The sequence below is a fragment of the Cimex lectularius genome, unplaced genomic scaffold (genome assembly GCF_000648675.2).
Source record: "Cimex lectularius strain Harlan isolate CLEC.00 unplaced genomic scaffold, Clec_2.1 scaffold72, whole genome shotgun sequence".
Lineage (NCBI taxonomy): Eukaryota > Metazoa > Arthropoda > Insecta > Hemiptera > Cimicidae > Cimex > Cimex lectularius.
The window spans coordinates 940,738-964,781 of record NW_019392678.1 but is presented as its reverse complement, the minus strand read 5'-3'; the positions used below and the strand labels follow the sequence as shown (position 1 = coordinate 964,781).

Below are 24,044 nucleotides of genomic sequence, written 5' to 3'. Positions count from 1 at the left end.
GTAGAGTAAAATCACTCGGATAAGTAGAATCAGTGGAAATGGAGATTCGTTCCAATTTGTCGAGTTGATTGATAGCAATCTTTTTTTTTCTAACGTAATTGTTTAGTATACAAACTGCTCTAATGGATTTTTAATTGTATATTATGATCGTTGATCTTATTCAGGTCTCGGCATCGCATTGGAGTATTGAGTACATGGAATTTTCTTCCAACGTGCCGAATGCATTCAATTGTTTTTCTTCCACGGCTTAATCAATAATTGATTGTACGGATGTACCCATTCTTCTCTTCGTCTCCTTTTCATTTGACGGGAGAACATGACATTGTCCTCCTCATCACTTGAACTACTCATTATACAATCTTTAAAAAAAAAGTTTATGGTGAGATCACTTCTGGCAACGAGTAGACTGGACAAAAATCGACCCCTATATGGATACCCTTACGTTTATGTCGAACCGAGGTTGCGTTTGCAGTCGCATCGACCGCATAGGTAGATTTAGTAGTGTCTATGGACGTGGTCTAATTTCATCTGGATCTTCTTTTCTTTCGCCCTAAATTTGGATTGATTTTTCTTCAATATTAAGTTGTAAATTAATCCGGCTAAAATTAATTACACAGGTGCACATGGGTCAAAATTCTTCCTAGTTTTATCTCGACGGGCCTGTCTTGCTGAGTCAGATCAGAACCAATTGGGTAAAAGTGGTCGAAGGTGACCCACGGTCCTATCCAAGTGGCAATGACATTGGGGGGATGGGAGACGGGGGAATGTACTGTAGAAAGTAGAGAGGGCACCTACCTGTCTCCTGAGCCGTCCGCACTCCGCGGCTTCAGTCCTTCGCTACTCAGCTCGTCGACATGTGGTAAGTCGCTTTGGTATCACTTCTCCTTACGGGACTTTCGGTGCTTTTCTTGCTATCAAAAATAAAAAAATCACCGGTCAACCCTCTCAGTGATGCTGGAAACAGAAGAAACGGTGAACTCGCACATCTTTCTAACAATTTCCCATATTTTAAGGAACCTTGTTAAAGTTGAAAATTCTTGGCTTTTAAGTTCTTCTAAACTAAAAATTAATCATGAATAATTTCCTTTTTATTGATCTGCAAATTTGAATAAATTTCATATTAAATTTAAACATTTGAATTGAATTTTTTAAATTGTGTTGTATTTAATATTATTAAGGTACAAATCATCTCATTCGTAAAATGTGACTAATAACAGTGACATTTTTTAAAAACTCAACAATTGGGCTGTGCTAAAGCCACAGTAACATTTGGTAGATAGTAAACAAAATTGAACATACACACAAGATGTACGTTTTGTAACCAAAATTATCAACAATCACGTTCAATAATGTAACGTCATTTATTATATCGAAATAAATTCTCAGATTTATGTGTTTTAGGAACAAAAGATTCACATTCACATTTATTTAATAACTCAAAATTACATCAAATTCTCTAATTTTTACCTTAAATTTTGGATACACTTGAGTGTCACAGCAATGCCATTCTTATCATTTTTACAAAGCACATTAATACTTCTGGACGTTTGTTCATAAATTGTGCCCAATTACATTGACATTCTTAAAAAATCAAAATTAAAGAAATATAATGACATAAATTGAAGATTGCTGATTGCTAAATTCAAAATTTTCAAATGGCGTAGACATTTTTTTAGGAATTCAATTATTGAGTATTTTTATCGTTCAATAAATATTGGTAATCACATAGTTCAGTTGATTTTATACTTCAAAATTGAAGTTTTGGTTGATATGTATAATGTAGTAAGTTCAAGCTCATTGTTTATTGTATTCGTATTTTTTTAAAGAACTAGAGAAACGGACGTGGTATTAGTACAGATGGATCCAAAATGAAACGAATGTTTCACATTCACAATTTTTTAAATAATAAACTAAATCCCTGCTCACAAGAACGCACTTATAGATACTAAAGACTTGTACATTCACACTTTTGCTAAACTCAAGAATAGAGTACTCATTTTTTTAAATTGAAGTGATCACGTTCACATTTTTGAGAATCAAAATTGAACATGCCAAAGATTAAATTGAGTTATATTCCCACTTTTGTAAAACTCAAGAAATATAAACAGTAATCATTAATAAAATTGGAGTAGTCACGTTCACATGTTTGAGAATCAAAATTGAACATGTCATTGACTAAATTAACTAGTGATATGTAGAGATTAATGACCGTTAATCGATAGTTGTTCAGATATCGTGAGATGCGGTCGGGTGTGATGTAGGTTTCAGAAAAACATTTTCTTTATCGTGCCAACGTTTCGATCTTTTATTGAGATTGTAAAACTCAAGAAATTGAAAAAGGAACCATTTCTAAAATTTGATTAGACACATTCACATTTTTGAGAATCAAAATTGAACAGTAGTAGTACGTGTTTTTTTTTACATTGAAGTGATCACGTTCTTATTTTTAAGAATCAAAAATGAACTTGTCATTGACTAAATTCACTTGTGAATTACGTTCATATTTTTGTAAAACTCAAGAAATATACACAGTAGCCATTATTAAAAGTGGAGTAGTCACGTTCACATTTTTGGGAATCAAAATTGGACATGTCATTGTCCAAATTCACTAGTGACTTACATTCACACTTTTCTAAAACTCAAGAAATATACACATTAACCATTATTAAAACTGGAGTAATCACGTTCACATTTTTGAGAATCAAAATTGAACAGTAGTAGTACGTGTTCATTTTTTTTTAAAATTGAAGTGATCTCATTCTTATTTTTAAGAATCAAAAATGAACTTGTCATTGACTAAATTCATTTGTGAATTACATTCATGTTTTTGTAAAACTCAAGAAATATACACAGTAGCCATTATTAAAACTGGAATAATCACGTACATATTTTTGAGAATCAAAATTGAACATGTCATTGACTAAATTCACTACTGACTTACATTCACACTTTCGTAAAACTCAAGAAATATACACATTAACCATTATTAAAACTGGATTAATCACTTCACATTTTTTAGAATCAAAATTGAACATGTCATAGATCAACTTCACTAGTAACTACAGATTTGTAAAACTCAAGAAATATACACAGTAGCCATTATTAAAAGTGGAGTAGTCACGTTCACATTTTTGGGAATCAAAATTGAACATGTCATTGATTAAATTCACTAGTGAGTTACATTCACATTTTTGTTAAACTGAAGAAATATACACAGTAACTATTATTAAAATTGGAGTAGTCACGTTAACATTTTTGATAATCTAAATTGAACATGCAATTGATTAAATTCATTAATGACTACAGTTACACTTTTATAAAACACACGAAATATGCACAGTAACCATTTTAAAATTGGAATAATCACGTTGACATTTTCGAGAATAAAAATTGAACAGGAGTAGTACGTGTTCGCTAAATTTAGAACCCATGTTGGCATGCATAATTTTGTCTTGATGTTCTTAAAATTTCACCACCCAATTTTAATTTATTAAAAGACTCCAGTATATGAAAATAGACCAGTTTAGAAAGAGAGGATAGGGCATCAGACAGACCTGTTTTTGTATTCACGTTTTGTAGGCACTTTTAATATGTCATTATTGAAATTTATCTGTGATTTGCGGATTTAAAAAAAATCATAAATTAATCATTTTTTCTCTTCGTTAAAATGGGTTTTTTCGAGTGCACGTTTTCCCTAAAAGCCAAGTTACGAAATATCGGCTTGTTCCCCTTCCCAAGCTTGGGAGCGACTTAAGAAGTCCGAGGAAGACTGTTAGAACTGAGTTCCCTGGCTAATTAGAAGACGTGTTATTACGAAAACTTTTCTTTAAAAAAAATCAATTTGAGTTTAAGATGTGATGTACTTATGTGAGAATATTAGAAAGAAATGTTGGTAAAGATTCTGTTATTATGTGCTATCAGAATTCTCATGGGAAGCCTTGGAATTTTTCTTTTCATGAAATTAAACGATTCATAGCCTTTATGGAAAAATAAGATGAAACACATAAATATTCACTGTAGTTAGAAAAACCCCTAAAATTTCACATACTGCAAGTTTACTTATCTAGTAATGGTACAGCAAACGTTCCAGGTAGGTTTGCTCAGCATCAATGTCTGAAACTTTGCATTCCGTTTAATTAGAACCCCTGGTCTTTCTGGGAAAGAAAACAATGAAAACGAGAAGCGGAAATTGCCAGCGCCAGGTGAAGTTGCAACAACACCACTCAAAAATCGAAGTGAAAGTCTACCATGATGATCTGCCAACCTAGCACAATCGAAACTATTTATTCTTATATTTTTTAAATTGTTGAACCGGCTCGTTTATTTTACACCATTTCCAGAAAAAAAATATGCCGATTTTTAATAGCACGAGTTGTAGCACATCGCCTCTTTTCCGGTTCATAACTGTTTATCAGCTCGGAAATAATAAAAGAAAAAGATGTCTTCATGAAAAGAAGACAGAAGACTTCCAGTTCGCAGTCCCGTTCTCCGCTATATTTTAGTTCCGCTGGTGCCGTTTTAACAACTGTAAGCATCGGAAATGGAAAGATTTTCATGTTGATAAATCCTTTAGATTTTAAATTGAATGAAATTCATGACTTTGTACTTATGAAACACGCTAGAAAGAAATTTAAAAGATCCCATCTCAATCAAATCCGTTCCTTCGGGATATGTCTAGACAATAATCAAAACAGTTCTCACACATTAAAATACCCATAACGACTTTCTACTCTCGGGCCAATTTGCAATAGGGAACGTCTGAGAAAATGTCCATTTCACTTCTTCCGCCTTTCTTGAATTTCCAGAAAGGATGTTACGCGGGAAAATTCGCGTCGAATACCTAACGGAGGGTGTATTTTTAAAATCGTCGACATTTTCTGACATGCGGTATGTAAAATTAAACATAAGGCAATAAATTGCTACAAAATAAAGATTTAGACCCACATCGACATCACCAACCATTACTAACTAATTAAAAAAATGATTTTCCAAAACGTAAATTAATATATATTATATCTACCAATCTTACATACTTTTTCTGTTATGTTTAGCTTGTTTTTAACTTAATATGTTTTTTTATAGATAATGTGTGCTATTAAAAATAATTATTCTAAATTAAACTTCAATTACAAAGTTTGAATTGACCACTTTCATCAATTGTCACAATCATTATTAAATGATTAAAAAATTACTAATTTATCTACTACTTTAAATATTAAATTTACCTGGTTGTAAATCTAAAACAATCAATTTTTTTTTGTTTTTGTCCTCTTTCCTTATTCCACTATGGATTATAGGTTTTATTTTTACTAGGCCAACATATCAACTATTAAAGCTACTTACTTTCTGAGATTAGCTTTGTAAAAATAAAACAAATAATCAATAATTACTTTAACTTGAACTTCAAATGAAAAGTTTGAATGGACTAGCTTCGTTAGCAATAATTATTATATCTTCCTTGACTTAGTAGTTATTTTTCTATAGTGATTTATACTTTGTGAAAAAATTCCTAATCTCTATCTTTTGAAATTAACAATTTACAATTTGAAAATTAAACCAATGAATAATAAAATCTAATCTATCATAAAAATGATATCAAATTGTTATCTTCATCATCATGGATCTAAATATTCTTTTTGTTCAGATGTTAAACTTGATTAAATACTTTACTATAATTGTTTTACAGTTTGTCAAGCACGAAAAAGTGAACATCAATCCAAAATGTTTTCTATCCAAATCAACAAGTTTTTAAAAACTAATGATAAATCGTATTCGCTTTCTTGACCCGTATGTACTTTTCCAATTGGTTTATTTGGTTATGTACTTTTTAAAATCATTATTTTATGACCTCATTCTAAATTAAATAACGTGGATCTCGTCGTGGTTTCCCATAAAGCGCGGGGTGTTCGTCAGGGCTCCTTCCTGGGCCTGGTTCTTTCTGCCTCTGAATTTATGAAGTACTAGAAATAACTCGTTCAAATCCTACCGATTTCTATTCTCCTAAAATAAAAAAAAAATAAAATAAAGACGTTTTCCAAAATTCTTTGCTTATCATGGCATGCAAAAGTTATAGATTTAGACTGTCGAGATATGTCAATAATGTCCAATTCCCTTCGGTTTTTAAAATCTTCCGTTTTAGAAAAGAGTCTGCTTTTTAAATTCACTCTTATTATCTAAACAAATAAGTTATTTTGTCTAATTTTCAGTTTAAATTTATAATTTAATTAAATTTCTCCTCAGATTGTTATGTGTAAATCTTGTTTTGGAATTACCTGTAAAATTATACAGATATTGGACTTTCAATATTTAAATTTACATCAATTTCTTTTATAAAGACGATGATAATATTCATATCTAGACCATATTACATTTAGAGATATTTGATATATGAGGACTGTTTGGCTATAAACTAAACAAAAATATATTTTAGATCTATTTTTTGGATAATCTTTATACAGAAGTAGCTCTCTACATCGAGATATATTTTTTCTATTAGATTTTCCTATTATATTATCTTTACAATAACTTATTTTTGAAACTATTCTTTTGAGAGTTAACATTAAAAAATAAACTTCAAAATTAACAACAGTAATCTGAATAATAATATTAATAGTAACAGATATCTATGGATTTCTAGTTGTAAGTTGTTTTTTATTCAATTTTCTTGTGACAATCACGTTTTGTTAGGCTAATTTTTTATAATTATAGTTTTAATGTAAAAAATATAATTAAACGGTTTTCATAAATTAAAGTATATAAACTATTATAAGCTAAAATAACAAAAACAATTTTATTTTTAAATTTTTAAACTTGCAAGAAAAATTGCTAGAGGGTAATAAAAATAAAAAACATGTCGACAAAATACAGAAGTGAGTTAATGACTTTATTACTAGGACTGAAAAATCCAATTATAGACGTCTTTTATGGATTGGGTAACGTGATTGCCCATCGGGCATGGATGCTCATCCATTTTACGCTCGAGTCGTTTAATGACTTTTTTTGTCATCGTACCAAGTTCAGTCTGAACTTTAATAGGACATAGGTTTCTAAAGGAGATGCGGTTTAATGAACCGGCTACATAAAGCCTAACGGGAAAAAAATCGATAACCCGCGATTGAAACGGACTTAGGATGACACTTTGGAATTAAATTGTGTGATAAATTATGATCATCATTAAAAAAACGTAATTAAACAAGCATTAACCTACTTTCCTAGAAGTATAATTTCACATGCTCTAATAAGAGGTTAATTATCTATTATATTAATCGAAATCGAACATCCATCACCGAGGAAAACATCGAACAAAACAGCATTCTGGAGAAATATCAACAATTTATTTTCAAGAAGAAAATGATTGTACTCGACCAAACAAGACACATACAAGAACATATGACGAACTTGCATATAAGTTACATCTTAAAAAAACTGTCCATTTTGAATAATATAAGCTGAATAAAATGGGTACGCAAAAGTCAAACGAGACATAAGGCTACGGTTACTATGGATGCGAATTCTGACGAAATTTTGTTCTGACGAGTTCGTCTGAACAAATACTTATTTGCCAATGAGTCTGTTTACTTTGTCTGCGAAGTGCATGTCAGAACATTGTCGATGTCGTCAGAACTCTTCGAGCGTTCAAACCAATTTGATTTTTTCGTGCGTTCTGACGTTCAATTTTGACAGTGTTGGTATTTCACCATGGATATAGATAACTGATTAGTCTTGTTTTTGAGAATCGGTGTTTGTGGGACATGAACGACCAAAAATATCACAACAGAGATATTTCTCGGCCAAAGTGGGGGAACGTTTCTCAAGAAATCAACACTAGCAATAAGCCATATTGGTTAGTGGTCATAATTAACCATATTAATTATTCTAATGAATAATTCTTTTTATCTAAGGTTTTTGGTTGAGACGAAAACTTAGTGTCCCGAGCGGGATTCGAACCCACGACCTTCGGCTCAATACGCCGCTGCTCTAACCACTTGAGGCTATCGTGACTTCGATCCACTCGGACACCAACTCATCTCAACCTACAACCGTTCGAATTTTCCGTCTTTTTGTCATTTTTCAAATTTCATTTTAATTAATATGTTAAATTATGACCGCTAAACATACATGGATTAATATGAATTTTTTTAAGGGACCAGCAATAGGTTTGAAATTCTCCTTCCTCGTTTCTTGTGGAAAATAAGTGGTTAACACTCTGTTTTCCCGCCAGCTATCAACAATAACTTAATAAATGGACTTTCAAGAAAATAAAGCTCATTAAGTTCGTCTATTTTGCTGGGAGGCAGAAACGTACTATCAGAAAACGCGTACAATGTAACCAACTTGTTCTGACGAGGATTTCGGACGTACTCGTCAGATCGAAATTTTGTCAGAATTCGCATCCATAGTAACCGTAGCCTAAGTTGTGTTACTTCTTNATAATATAAGCTGAATAAAATGGGTACGCAAAAGTCAAACGAGACATAAGGCTACGGTTACTATGGATGCGAATTCTGACGAAATTTTGTTCTGACGAGTTCGGGATGGTTAGGGTTACGATGGTTACGATGAAATGACTGACAAAATACCAACGTTTGACGGAATCTACGGAAATTCATCTTAATCAATTATTGTTCTCTGCACCACCAATTAAGCTATTAAACAAACCGCAATTTGCGATGATGAGAGGTTAGGAGGCAAAAATTGTTAGACTTGGACTCATCATTATCATCAGAATTAACGTTGCTAATTCTCAGTGCAATTCCCATTCCGAAACACGTAACCTTACTTTTCGCCCAGCGTTTCTAAACTAATCATAAAAATCTGTTTCAAAACTGATAATAGTCAGTGAAATTTAAAAAGAGTGAAAGAAAAAGGTTATATTAAATATATAAAAAAAATTTGTTTTGACCTAAATTAAAATAAAATCCGGAAATATTAGTGGTGATTTTTTCATTTGTTTGTTCTTATCACATTATTATACTATTTTATGTTTCAATTAAGAAGCATCCCGTCCAACATTAGTCGTCTCAGCATGAGAACGTTTTGTTCCCGAAGGATGTGAGCCAATGTCCGGAAAATCTCAAATGAACGACCTCCGGGCCAAAAGATTCTGGGTGGGGTTGAAGATCGATTTCACAAAGTTCTGAAAGCTTTTGTTCTGTCATTGGGCAAACTTGCATCCGAGCTTTGCGTAAATTTGCCGTTTCTTGGCCAAATAAATGTACCGCTGCGTTAAAGTCCTTGTACGAAATCTTATTGTTAGAACTTTCCGAACAAACCCAAAGACAGTAATTCTATTAAATAAAAACCGATTGTATTTTGTACAAATTGACACGGTTTTAACTAAAAAAAATAATTTTGCTACAATTCGTCCGTCTTTTGGTGTTTATCTTGTGTTAAACTTTGAATTTTTTTTCGTAAACATTTTGTTCTAAAAACAAGAAAATCACCTCGTTTTAAAACTGCATCGTTCTCCAGATTGGAGTCACGCGACGAGGGCAATTTTGGCACAACCCGTGGAACCTTAATTTGAGCCACTTTATAACAATGCAGAAAGAGAGGTCTCGCTCCGAATAATTTTGTACCGATATTCCTTGTTCTGCCGCATCTTCCCACGTGTAACGGGCTAACGACAATGGAAAAAACTCGATCGACCAACCGGCCAATTTACAAGCTTTCCCTGTAAACCGGAGTTGGAAGTTAATTTTTAAAAATAATAGTCAGTTTTCCGTAACCCTTACCAAGATGTGTTCGTTCCTAAGAACTAGGACGAGACCTTTGGCTAATGAAATGTTGGGATTAGGATGGAATACCTCGCCGGCGGTTGAAGGTTTTAAATTGCTAGATATTCCACATGGTCATACCTACTCCCACAATTATCGAAGATCTGGACTTATTGAACAAAAGAGAAACACCTTCTCTGATGATCAGGGCAGAATTCTTGCAAATTTTACAAGCTATCCCAATTATAAAGTTTTTTATACCGATGGGTCTAAAAATGAAATTGGTGTAGGGTGTGGGTTGCTGATGAGTATAACCTCCCTAACCATCCCTCAGCTGGTTCTATCGAATGAGGCTAGCATATACACAGCCGAACTTCATGCAATCAGAAGATCGTTGAGCATTATAAAGGAATTACAAGGAATTTTGTAGTGCCATTATTTACTCTGATTTGAAGTGTAGTCTTGAAGCCATCAAAAATAATTTCTCGGTTACCTATACATCTTAGAAATTCACAAATATCTCTATGAAATCAAAGCACTTAACAAACATGTGGTATTCTTTTGGGTTCCTATTCATGTCGGCATTTTTGGAAATGCTGATCAACAGGCAAGTAACGCGGCAAACCATCCATAAAGAACATATCAGTTTCCTCTCCGCCCAGAAGATATAGTCGTTTATGTTAAAAACATTATCAAACGAAAGTGGGCGGCAAGATGGAATGTCAGTAGAGATAGTATGAAAGAAATTAAGCCAGTTGTACATAAACGGCCAACTGAGGAACTTGAGATAAAAGAACTTGTGATTCTCTGTAGATTGCGAATAGGCCACATCAGGCTAATCCATAATAGGCTTTTAATAGGCAACAACCTTCCAACTAGTCCTCGATGTATGTGAAGTGCTGAAGGTATCATTTTGACTGTAAAACATATTTTGGTCTTGAAGCACTTTGCAACCCTTTAGGCAAAGACTCAACTTTTCGAGTGATTTAAAGAAGTTACTGGGTCACCAGTGTTTTTTTCCAAGAGCACTTTTCAGCTTTCTCAAATTTATTGGAATTTATAATGAGATTTAGTCCTTTTCCAAAACTGTTATACGATTTAATCTATTATGTTTCGTGGTCTATTGACCAAATTCCTTCTCTCATTTAATTATTCTTTTTATGCAAGGACTTGGTTGAAATGAAAAAGTTAGTGTCACGAGCGGGATTCGAACCCACGACCTTCGGCTCAAATGCCGATCCTCTTACCACTTGACCACGATGTCTTGTCCCCATAGCTCAAGTGGTAAGAGCAGCGGTTCGAATCCTCGAATACATTTTTCAAAAAGCACAACGAAGTACGAAATAGATCGAACTGAACATTTTATGCCTCCGAGCATATTCTATACAACGGAAAGTTCATCACGTTTAACATGAAACAATTTTGTATGTCTTGTTCTTTTATCAGGTATATTCAATTTCTTTCTTTCTAAAAGTACAGTAATTTTTTTATTAGTTACAAATAAGTTCCGGACAGATAGTAGGTTATTTAACAATCTGAAACAAACTGTAACATCGCCAATTTTTTCCCGCTTTTCTAGAGTGTGTATGTTCATCAACAACCTAAAGTCTTTATGAGAAACAGATTCCAAAATTAGGCCGAGCTTGACAGCCCCAATACCTGAGAAATCTGTTTTGCACACATTCTATTACCTGAACATATTTTATACAATAAGGTGACCAAACTGCTGAGTTATATTCCAGAATAGGCCTTATTAAAGATAAATAAAACACTCTTATACCATAAATTTATAAATTCTATTGCATTTCTCTTTAAGAAGCCTAGGAATTTTAAACTTTTATTTACAGTTGTTTCAATATGTTAAACAAAAGAGACTAGAGGATACCAAGGTACTTAGTTCTATTTAAAGCCACAAATCAGTATCACGTATTTTATACTTATAACAAATGGGATTTGATTTTCTAAGATAACATACAACTTTACATTTATCGATATTTAGGGACATATTATTTATATCACCCCAATTGACTAGATCTGATAGCTCTTGTTGAAGTATACCTCAGTCCTCTAAAGATTTTCTCGCTTTAGATTTTTTTAAGTCGTCTGCAAAGAGCCTGAGCACACAAAAATCAAAACATTTAGCAATATCATTTATAAAAATGTGTGGTGAGTAGTGAACGTTAATCGATAATTATTCAGAAATCGTGAGATGCGGTCGGTGTGATGTAGGTTTCAGAAAAACATTTTCTTTATCGTGCCAACGTTTCGATCTTTATTGAGATCATCTTCAGGGTTCAAAGTGTTTGTCTTCTGTGTAACTGTGCCATTCTTGCGCGTCGTGTTGAGAGGACTCTCAATAAAGTAAGAGACTCTCAACACGACACGCAAAGAATGGCACAATTACACAGAAGACAAACACTTTGAGCCCTGAAGATGATCTCAATAAAGATCGAAACGTAGGCACGATAAAGAAAATGTTTTTCTGAAACCTACATCACATCAGACCGTATCTCACGATTTCTGAATAATTTATAAAAATATTGAATAAGGGTAACCCTTTCGGCAAACCGGTACTAACAATTATTGATTTAGACCTTGAATTATTTACATTAATGATTGTTTTCTATAACTTAGACATCCATAACCCATTTTAGTAATTTACCGTGTACACCTATTGCTTCGAGCTTACTGCCCAAAATATTATGATTTACACGATCAAACGCTTTAGTCAAGTCGGTATGAAATAAACCAGACATCCAGCCATAAATGTATTAAAAATACACGACTGAGTAATCAGCAAGTTAGTGAGTGTTGATTTATTTTTGATAATCATGTTGATTTTCATCAATTACGTATTGGGAAAAAAGGTGTTATTTTATTATATAATCATTTCAAATATTTTAATGTAACTAGATTTCCCCACATCTGGGAACGAACCCAGTTCTAATGATGAGTTAAGTAATATTGCCAATGTTTTTATATAAGTAAATAAATGTAGATTGATTTGCAAAATGATATCATTTTGGTATATTATATATTTGAATGTTAATGATTATTATTCGGAAATCGTGAGATGCGGTCTGGTGTGACGTAGGTTTTAGAAAAACATTTTCTTTATCGTGCCACGTTTCGATCTTTACTGTGATCAGTATTGAGATTGATGATTGTTCATTACTTAATACGAATAATAAATATGTTTCATTGAAAACATTTTGTCCCCCAAAGAAAGTTAAAATTAACAATTTGTTAGATTCAATATTGGCAGAGTGTACTTGGGCACAAGCTCGCTCAAAATTTTTTTCACTAATAATTATTAAATGGAAACAAATAAAACGAAACACAAATGATTGTATAAACTCAAAAGGGCTAATAACCTTTCTGCTGTATATATTGTTTGCACTGTATATATTATAAGTTTATAACTCTTTAACGTGGAGGGACTCAAACGGGACGTAAAGTTGTCTAAAACATTTTTTTAGAAAGAAACAAAAATTCTCTCATATTTTTCGCCCTCTAAATAATTAGAATCTCCTCCGAATTTTTCGAAAATCACAAAAATTATGATAAATTTGAAACTGCTCAACTAATCCCAAGGAAACTTTGCAGGGATTTAGAAACTTATAACTTAACTACACGTATGGCACAAAATTCGCCTCTTTAAATAAAAATTAAGACAGTGGATAAAAAATATGTAAAATGTTTGAGTTTGTTTTATTTTTCTCACTTACAACGGCATAAAATCTAAACATTATTGACATAGCCTTATGAAAAAATATTTTGCCTTCCAAAGGTTGTAATAACGTTGAATTTGGAAAAAGCCCTGTGGGTTTATGCTTTTCAAGTGGAACACCGGACTTCGGCCAAAATAAATCCCCCCCCCAAAAAAAAAATCGGTCACATCGGTCAAAATAAATACAACCAACAATTTCTGTTTTTTTATTTCAATGACGATTCGTATTTAATGGTTTTATATGGGGCTTAAAACGAAATCGAATTGGTTTTTTCAACCCTCAGTGTCTTTTCGTCTTAAAAAATCTGACTTCATTGAATACAATTTTGCATATTAGTTTCTTATTATACGTAAAAATACAAATTTACTGATATATAACAATCTTGAAATACGTGCAGAACAAAATTCCTCCATTTTTTCTCGGCTCTTCAGCCCATTTTCAAGAAAGCTCGGACACGTGTCTAATATTTTTAGACCTAGTACTACTAAATTTCTAACATTACTCTTCACAAAAAAAGTAGAATAATGGAGCGAACACTGGCATGTAAACTTAATGAAGTTGTCCAAAAATGTATCAATCACCTTGCGAAGCAAAACATCTTATTCAAGTGGTGATTAGTGACCGTTAATCAATATTTAAACAATGTTTGTAAATCCCAGGCCCTGAAGATGATCTCAATAAAGATGGAAACGTTCGCACGATAATGAAAATGTTTTTCTGAAACCTACATCACACCAGACCGCATCTCACGAATTCGAAATAACTATTTTTTTTGCAATATTCTTCAATAATACTCCCGTCCCAAAATCCATCTAGACTCAAGACTAATAACATAGAACCAATACACCTGACTAAAACGACAGGCATTAAACAGTGTTCGGACTCTCTACGGACTACTGTCATCTAACATTTCAACAAAATAAAAACGAACAATCTACAAGGCAATACCGAACCCAATCTGTACTATAACTAGTTCGGACTATAACTGTGGGGCAACGCTAAACATTCCAACAGCCAACGAATTTAGTTATTCCAATTCTGTGTCCTTAGAATCATAGTCAACGCTACCTACTATGTCTCCAATACGACCCTAAAAAATTCCTTTCGTGTAAAAAATAATTTCCAGTTTTCCACTCTCCACAACAAACTCTTCTCTAACTCCAATCAATTATCTTCTACAAACCCCCATTACAATCCCAATAGACGACTGAAGAAGAGATACCCTCCACGAACGAGGATTGTCCTGGCATATAGTTGGGTAAACAACATTGGTTGCTACTCCTCTCAAGACACATGATCTGTCATTTATAAATCCAACTCATTACATAATTTAAATGAGGTCACAGATTGTAATAACTATATAAAAGTTTAAAAAAAATTACAAAAAAAGGTTTTGTTAAAATCGGTAAGCCTTGTTATACTAAGTCCCGTTGACACCTTTTTACAGCATAAATTATACAACTTACACACTTTCTTAAGATATTTAATTTAATGCTAGTATGTCGCAAGTTCTTTGGCCTATCTAGTTGGATTAGCTCGAGTAACTCTTAAATTTTGTTAAGGTTTTTTTTCCTTAACAAATAAATAGGTCTTCGTAAATTGTACAACTCATTAGTTGATAGTATATAGGCAGGGAGCCTGAAACATATTGGTAAATAAATTATTCTTATTCTTATAAGTTCGATCCAGTCACTTCTTAAAAATAAATCGGTATTTTTCGAGAAGGGAGTTTTGGGCGATATTTGCATTGATAATCAGCACATCATTCGTTATTAAATTTAATTTTTGGTTAAAAAAAGGACGGGCAACTGATTTGAACTTTTCTCTAATATTGGGTTGTCCGGAAAATAATGCAGGATTTTGGTATTAAACAAAAAAAAAGAAACTAGTTACTTTAAAGCAATGTTCTTTAATCAAAATAATTTCCCATACTCTCAATACATTTCTCCCAACGTGTTGGTAACTTATTAATTCCGTCTGAGTAGAATTCAAAATTTTTAGAATTGATAAAGTCAATAAATGCATTTTCCAGTTCCGTTTGATTTTTGAATATTATGTGTTGTAAGTAGTGGTCCAGGTGTCTAAAAAAATGGTAGTCAGTAGGCGAGAGGTCCGGAGAGTAGGGTGGGTGAGGCAAAGTTTCATAGCCAAGCTCCAATAATTTTTGTGACGTTACACGTGACACATGTGGTCGAGCGTTGTCATGCAACAAAATGGGCCCTTTCCGATTGACCAAAGAGGGCTTCATTACTGCCAATTTCTGATGCATGGTATTAATTTGGTTACAGTATGATTCAGCATTGATGGTTTCGCCAGGATTTAAGAAGCTGTAGTGTATTAAACCAAATGAAGCCCACCATACCGTAACCATTACCTTTTTTTGATGAGTTGGGGGCTTTGGAAAATGTATTGGAGCTTCTCCTTTGTCGAGCCACTGTCCAGAACGTCTAGTGTTATCGTAGAGAATCCACTTTTCGTCACATGTAACAATTCTGGCCAGAAATGGGTCATTTTTGTTTCGACAAAGAAGTGATGCACAAACATCAAAGCGCTGATTTTTTTGGCGATCGTTTAATGAGTGTGGAACCCAATTTTCGAGTTTTTTCACTTTTCCAATCGCCTTGAGGTGGTCAGCGACGGTCGTTTTACTGACTTTGAGTTGCTCTGCAAGTTCTCGAACAGTTGTTTTGGGGTTTTCTTCCACCACTGATCGCAGAACATCATCATTAAGAGAGGAAGGCCTTCCACGACCTTCTTCATCTTCAAGGCTGAAATCTCCCTCCCGAAATTTTTTAAACCACCTTTGCACAGTGCACTCATTAACACAACCCTCGCCCCAGACTTGGTTAATGTTTCTAGCCGTTTGGGCTCCGCTTCGGCCGAGTTTAAACTCGTAAAAGAAAATCGTACGAAATTCTCGCTTTGACATTATAAGGATGACTGAATTATTTCCAAGTAGCGGAATGCTACAGAGGTAAACAAACAATATCATTTGGAAGAGGATTAATAAGTGTTGACATTCATACTAATGAGTAATCCTGTAAACGTAAACAGAATATTTTATATAGATTTTTTTTAATGAAAACTTAAAATCCTGCATTATTTTCCGGACAACCCGATATAAATAATAATATATAATATAATATATATGATAACATATATAATTTCATCTTTGTCACAGTTTAGTACTTTTCGGTATTTTAATTGTAAAAGCACTTGTTTATTATACTCCACTTTTAAAAGTAATTAACATTCAAATTGTTAAATAAATTTTCATTAGAGAGGTATGATGATTTTTTAATAATTAATGTAAGAAGGATCAGCAAGTTAGGGAAAATCTCGTTCGACTTTTGCACTTATTCTTCATCCATTCAAAGAGGACATTTTCTTAAATGTCCTTACGCAAGTATGTATAAAGTTCTTCGGCCTGTCGGTTTTGTGATTTGGCCAAGTTCAATTCATTCGTTTCATCTTGAAAATAAGTTTGTATTTTTCCAGAACGCTGTATTTGTACAATAGATAATTAAGCGCTAACTGGAGCATGGGAAATTATAATTATACGAAATGTAGGTCCATAATTAATTTCCATTGTTTTTAATGAAGATTGTAATTTAAACAATTTTTCTCAAGAATGTCATCGCATGTCCGTTTCAACCAAAGATTATCTTTTTTTTATGTTAGACTTTATGTAGCCGGTTCATTAAAACGTAATTTTTTGACTATCTTTCTTCAACCATTTTAAAATCACCTTTCCTTTTATAAAGTACTTAAATAGATTTTGCTTACTTTAAGGAGAAAAAAAAATTGACAACAAAAGTATCGGTACATGCATCGGATACCTACCATTTCTTTAGAATTATCGTGTGCAGAAATTTTTACAAAAGTTCAAATGTGAACCTGTTGAATTTTATTAACAGAAAATTCGTAGTAGCGATGCATAATAATCGAACGTGCCGATACTTGGTTATTACTGAATACTTATTCCAGATTTTGTAAAGATTTCCGGCCTTTCGCTTTTAATACTTAAATCCTATCTGACTTACTCTCAATCCTCTTTTATTTTTATATTACCATCAAAGCGGGTGTTCACCAAGGTCGCATCCTAGGGCCTTGTCTATTCATAACAGACACAGCCTAAATTTCTGTCATCCGCAACAATACCACATACTCTTTTGACGACGATCCTGCCTTATATAGTCGTAACAACCTAATTAATAAAACTAAATCACCCACATCACCTTTACCATTGGAAAACTCATCCAATTTAATTAGACTTGTAATCAAAAACATAACGTAACAAAAACGTTGAAACTTGAAAATAAGAGACAATCGTACTTTATCTGACGATGATAATAGATAAAAATAATTGATCCTTTTTTGTAAATAGGTGATATTATTTTGATTACCTGTGCAGTTTTTATGTCAAATAAGTATAAAAACCTGTACGATATCAGAAAAACGACTAAATTGTAAAATAGTTTTTATTCGGCGACAGATGAGACACGAGAAATTTAGCTAATCGTACTTGTTGGTTTAGAGATAAATTTATTTTCATAAAATTAACTAATTTCGTGGTCCGCTTGACCTTAATATATTATTAATATTTTAATTAATATATTACAATTAATTAAGGTTTTTAGTTGAGATAAAAAAGTCAATGGCACGAGCGGGATTCGAACCCAAGATCTTCGGCTAGATACGCCGGTAGAGCCGCGGCGTATCTAGCCGAAGATCGTGGGTTCGAATCCCGCTCGTGCCATTGACTTTTTTATCTCAACAAAAAAACCTTAATTAATTGTAATTTTATTTTCATAGTACAATTTTTTCAATTTTTTGTGTTCAATAACTTTTTGAATTTGTCTGCCCTGGATAGTGTGAAATGAGGTTTTTTGCTGTTAACCAGCTCAGGATAAAATTTGGGAAAAAAATATTAATTAACACCTGGCAACACTATGAGATTTTTCCAGGTGGTCTGCCTATTCTCGCTTCGGCTGTCAGAAGCGTGTCAACATTTCGCTATTTTCATTGTGCCGCATCAAGGATATAAGCAGGTAGAGGCAAGTGAATAAGGACCCAACAGCACTGAAGCATCAATAAATGAATTGGGTCTTTGCGTATTACATAAATCGAAGTTTTTTCCCCTTGGATTTTCTTTCTAATTGGATAATTTGATATAAGAGGCAATTTTGGCTTTATTATAGTTTTTTATATTTTTCTTCCTTTTAGAATCAATGGGTCAAACTTTCTTTTTTTATAAAAGAAAAATTTCCCCTTTGTACAATGTGGGAAGCGAACATTGTCAGACTTGACACTAATCGTTCGAGACTTTCCCAAGGAGAAATAGATATGGCCGCTTCGATACATCGTCCAGATCGACTTGTACTAATTTTCCGAAAATAAATTAAGGCGAATCCGAAATACTGCGACTCGAGTGAGTCAGACTTAAGTAATTTATGGGCGTTGACTTCGAACATTTTCTTCGCTTCACGGTCCCTAACGATGAACCATGGGACGTCTTATCGTCCGGGTACATCGTACTCATGTTGTCAGCCGGCTCAATTTCACGCCACTTTTTGAAAATTAACTCACCAGGGTTATTTCATAGAAATATTTATTATGATAAAGTATTGCAGGACAGATCATAAAGATTGGCTTGAACGTTTTCCAAATTATACAAGATTCAACAGGCTACGCTGAAAACCTGAGAACTATTTCCCTGAAAAAAGCACAAAGCAAGTATCAATAATGAGTTTTCGAGCTTTCCTCTCAACATTTTTCGTAATATTTTTCAATACTAGCTACACTAATTGTACAGCATTAAGCTACAAATTCGTAACTAACAATATCGGGGTTATTGGTCTTGCGAGTGAATTCACACACATACACATAAAATTTGGTCGTTAGATCATTTTGGTCTGTCTATCCTCGCTGGGATTGGTCTGTCGGCGCCTCGTTTCGGTTTCTTGTTATTTTAAATTGTGACAGACCAAATGAAACAGCGGGGTCGGCGGACCAAAATTTAACTGTAAAAATCGAACCTTAAGATAGCAAGGAGAAACCGAGACTTGATCATACTGGGTCCGTCTATTCTCACTGTTTTATTTTTCACTCATAAAGGTTTCATCTTCAGGCCATATTTCGCGAGCATAAACCAGCGAGAATCGACGGACCCAGTAAAGTGATCAGTTAAACATATTTTTGTTGTTGAGATAAAATTCAATTTTTCAAATTGAGTCTTTATAAAATTGAATATATATTTTCCAGTACGACTATATACGCCGTCTGTTTTTCCTTTTACTCACTGAAGATGGTGTGAAGCCGAACGCACCTGAGAAAAAGGTAAAACAGCTTTTTGTTGTTGAGATAAATCAAACTCTGTGATTATAAACAAAGATTGCTTTTTCAAATTGAGTCTTTTTAAAATTGAATATATATTTTAAAGTACGACTATATACGCCGCCTGTTTCTCTTTTTACTCACTGAAGATGGCGTGAAGCCGAAACATACCTGACAGCGAGAATAGACAGATCTACTCATCGAAGTCCGTCTATTCTCGCTGTTTTACTTTTCCCTCATTCAGCTTCAGGCGTGAACATAAACCAGCGAGAATCGACAGACCCACTAAAGAGATCAATGTTAAACACATTACAATTAATTAAGGTTTTTAGTTGAGATAAAAAAGTCAATGGCAGAGCGGGATTCGAACCCAAGATCTTCGGCTTGATACGCCGCTGCTCTACCACTTGAGCTATCGTGATCTCGACCTTTTTATCGTGGGTTCGAATCCCGCTCGTGCCATTGACTTTTTTATCTCAACTAAAAACCTTAATTAATTATAATATATTAATTGGTCAAGCGGACCACGAAATTAGTGATTATATTGTATTTTAAAGTACGACTATATACGCCGTCTGTTTCTCCTTTTACTCCCTGAAGCCGAAACGTACCAGAGTAAAAAGGTAAAGCACCGAGAATAGACGGACCGTGAAGAGTTAACACGGTTTATAATTTCACGCTTATATTTAGATAGATTTACATTATTTTTCACTAAACCGCTTCAGAGTTTTGATTACAGTATGAATTAGGCAAAAAAAGACCTTTTCGTATCGAAGGCTTTTCTCTGTCGCCAAGGCAAAAAAAAATTGGACGAAATTGGACGATCTTGAACGAAAGAAAGTGTTGGAAGGCTGAATGGATTTCGGCGACACACTTTCCACATCGCTGACTGATGAAAATCAGTCGGAGAAAATCACGAGAAGTAATTGAATGATTTCCATTGTCGGTTTCCAAAATTTGTGGAAATCGAGTTTGAACAATTAGGTCGACCGTTGTCCTTGAATTAATCTTTCTGGCTTCTTCTGATCCTGTCAAAACTCTCCGTTTTCTATTTTCAAGGAGTGTTTGCCAAAAACTATACTGACAATTGTGACTAGCGGTACAGTTTTTTTAAAAATAATTAATTTTTTTTATAGAGATTGACGTAGTTTATATTGGCTCAAGTTTGAATTTAACTGATACTTTATTAATAGTTGCATAAATTACAAAAAAACCTGTTTTTATATTTTAATATTAGACTTTATATAAAATTCAAAAATTTTCTGGGGTTACAAAAGCTTTGATCTCTATTTATTTCTGTAATTAAGCTTTGATCTCTTTTTATTTCTGTAATTAATCTTCTATATCTGTTAGAACCCAGAGCTTTTATTTATATTATTTCCTATAGGATAATTCAAGGAAGTATCCTCCTGTACTTGATAGATTTTCTTGCTTTTACCACAAATCTTAATACATCTATCTTAGAAATGATTAAAATTGTAAAAAGTTAATCGTCTATTTATTGCTTTTTAAATAAACGTATAAAAGCACAGTGAAACCTCTGATAAGGTATTCCTCTGTTTAAGGATGCCTCCGTTTACAGGTCAGTTACTTATGCACTGGCATGGAAATTTCATTTTCTATGTATGAAACATCTTTACATTGAGGACATTTTAAATAAAGGACAAGGGCAATTTCGTGTTGTCCTACAGTCTATAACAGTACAGAAAGCCTCTGAGTAGTGGACAAGCCAAGATTAATTTTTTCATTTTTCCTAGGCAGCATTAACGATCTATGATTAAATTTGTTAACTCCTCCCCCTCATCCAATCTTATTTACGTATTTTATTTTCTATATTGTTTTCATTTCACGATTTCCGTTTAACTTCGAATGTCTTATTCTTAACAAAGATTTGAAAGACCGTGAAGTCAAAAATCACTACACGTGTAATTTTTGGATGGTGACATCCTGATTTTGAGTTACTCCATACTCCTCTTTCGGGAGGTGCCCTCCAAAGAATTTTTATCATCTGATAACACACAGTAGTCTGTATAAGAACAAGTCTTTTCCATAATAAGCATTTATTTCGTCAGACGCGTTTCGATCTGATAAAGACCATCTTAAGCGACTTTATTTTTTTATATATATAAAGTCACTGAAGGTGTAATCAAATGATAAAAACTTACTTTAGAGGGCACCTCCCTTATGAGGGCAAAAGTAATGACATTTTTTTCCCGTAGCAAAAGGGCTGACTGTATTTCTTTTCTGGTACTTTTTTCAAGATATTAATAGTTTTATCCATTTCAGGATAGGTTTGGTGGTGTGTGGATTGCTGGCTGGGCTTTTAGCCCAAGGGGAGAGTCAAGGAGATGTCGGCAGCCAGGTGGTCCCGAGGTATTGGAGAGCGATCGACGGCACAGTTCATAAAGATAGTAAGGTTGAAGATCCCGACCAAGGTGTGGTTTACCCGGATAAACTCCAAGTCATCAGCTCTTCACTCAGGATCTTGCCGAAAAGAGTTCGGAGGCAAAGGCGGAGCGAGGGCTCGTGGAGGAAACCCAGGGAGTATCAGTTTGTGACTCGGGACAAGGAACGCGATTCTACAGCTAGCGGCACCCGATCCGCAAGGCTCGTCGATCAAAGTCGAGCCTCTTCGAATTATTACCCCCAGGAGAGAGCGTATTACAACAGGGGTGAAGAATATTACAACAGGAGAAGCGGTAGCCCGCCGAATAGGAGAATAATCTACTACGCGACTTTGCCGGAAGTAGTCCGACGACCTGGGGAATGGACTCCGCCTAGACCGATTTACAACCCGTCCGGTTACCCGACAATCAGGGACAATGAAATTACAAGAGTCAGATCCCCGGTTATCGACGTGACCAGGGTTCAGTCGTCGGTTATCGACGTGTCCGATAAAAACAGGTTCGACGGTTCTTATCCACAGGACCTGTCGACCCCGAAGTTTACGATAATCGACGCCGAACCGCCGTACAACAGGCCACCGCCGCCTGTCTACGAAAGCGATAGGTACGACCGCGGACGTTTCGACTCACGATACGAACGACCTCGGTACGACCACAATCGTTACGACTACAATTATAACAGACACGATTATAGAAATTACGTGGACCCTCCTTATAGATATTACGACGAGCCGAGGCTTCCTCCTCAGAGGCATCAAGTGCTTCCGCCTCAACCGATAACAGTCGTCAGGAAACCGCTCGACGTGAGGCCTTTGGACCCCGTCAGGGACTTGACGACCCAAGCTCCACCTTCTTCCTCCACGACGACGTCCTCTCCTTCGACATCCTCGACGTCGAACCCCATTTCCAGTTTCGAGAGGACCTTCAAGTTTTAACATTTTCGTACAATAATTGTATTTGTAAATATTAAGAAACTGTGCACTTGATCCAACGTCATTGTTCGCATCCACTACATGGCATGTGTAACACAAAAATTAACCCGTTACATACGACAATGGAATTATGGGAAAAATTAGTTTCCTAACGTTGAAATTGTCTGATACTCCATGACATAATTGCCGTGTGACTCCTTGAACTGATTGGCCCATCATTAATTACTCAACTCACTAATTTTTATAATCACTTATTATTATTCTATATATATTTTTATTTTAAAGGACAATTCCACGCCTTCTCAGATATTTATTTACTTTTTCTGTGTAAGGGTTAATCAAACGATTCAAATAATTTCCATTTCACAGTATTCTCAATGTATCACACGATTATGAAATTGTTGTAGCTAGAAGTTAATTACTCAACTTCAATTAACGATTCAGCCTAATAACTTTGTTTATGTATACATAAAATTTTTTCACAAATGGACTTACACTAAAAACCCTTATACTAATCAATCTATGTTTTTAAACTTTTATTTACTATAATTTTTTTCTATTTAATATTAACTTACGAAATCTGACTCCAGGGTATCATTTGTCTTATCATAATCCTATAAATACGTAATTCCATAAAAAAGAGACAATTTTTTTTAACAGACAGAGCTGTTTCACCAAATTATCCCTGCCGGAGTCAGATTGTCCTAGTTTATATATGTATTTATTTTGAATATTATCTTTGTACCTTAAATATTAAAACTTGAACGAATGATTGATCTCAGGTCTAAATTAAACCGTGTACAATATTTCATTTTTGTACTTAAATTTTCTTGTAGATAAAAAAAAACTGATTTTTTTTGTGTATTTGTCGTATTATATTTTTCCCGAATACTAATTCCATTCCTTGTACGATAAAACAACCGT

The 24,044-nt window shown here is 34.0% G+C and overlaps 1 protein-coding gene across 1 annotated transcript; it reads left to right on the top strand.

Moving 5' to 3' along the window:
* Positions 1-790: 790 nt before the first annotated feature.
* LOC106667062 lies at positions 791-23,962 on the top strand. The gene is made up of 2 exons (XM_014394716.1): positions 791-859; positions 22,070-23,962. Exons 1-2 carry the CDS (start codon positions 855-857, stop codon positions 23,121-23,123), a joined length of 1,059 nt encoding a protein of 352 aa, XP_014250202.1. The 5' UTR covers positions 791-854; the 3' UTR covers positions 23,124-23,962.
* The last annotated feature ends 82 nt before the right edge of the window (positions 23,963-24,044 follow it).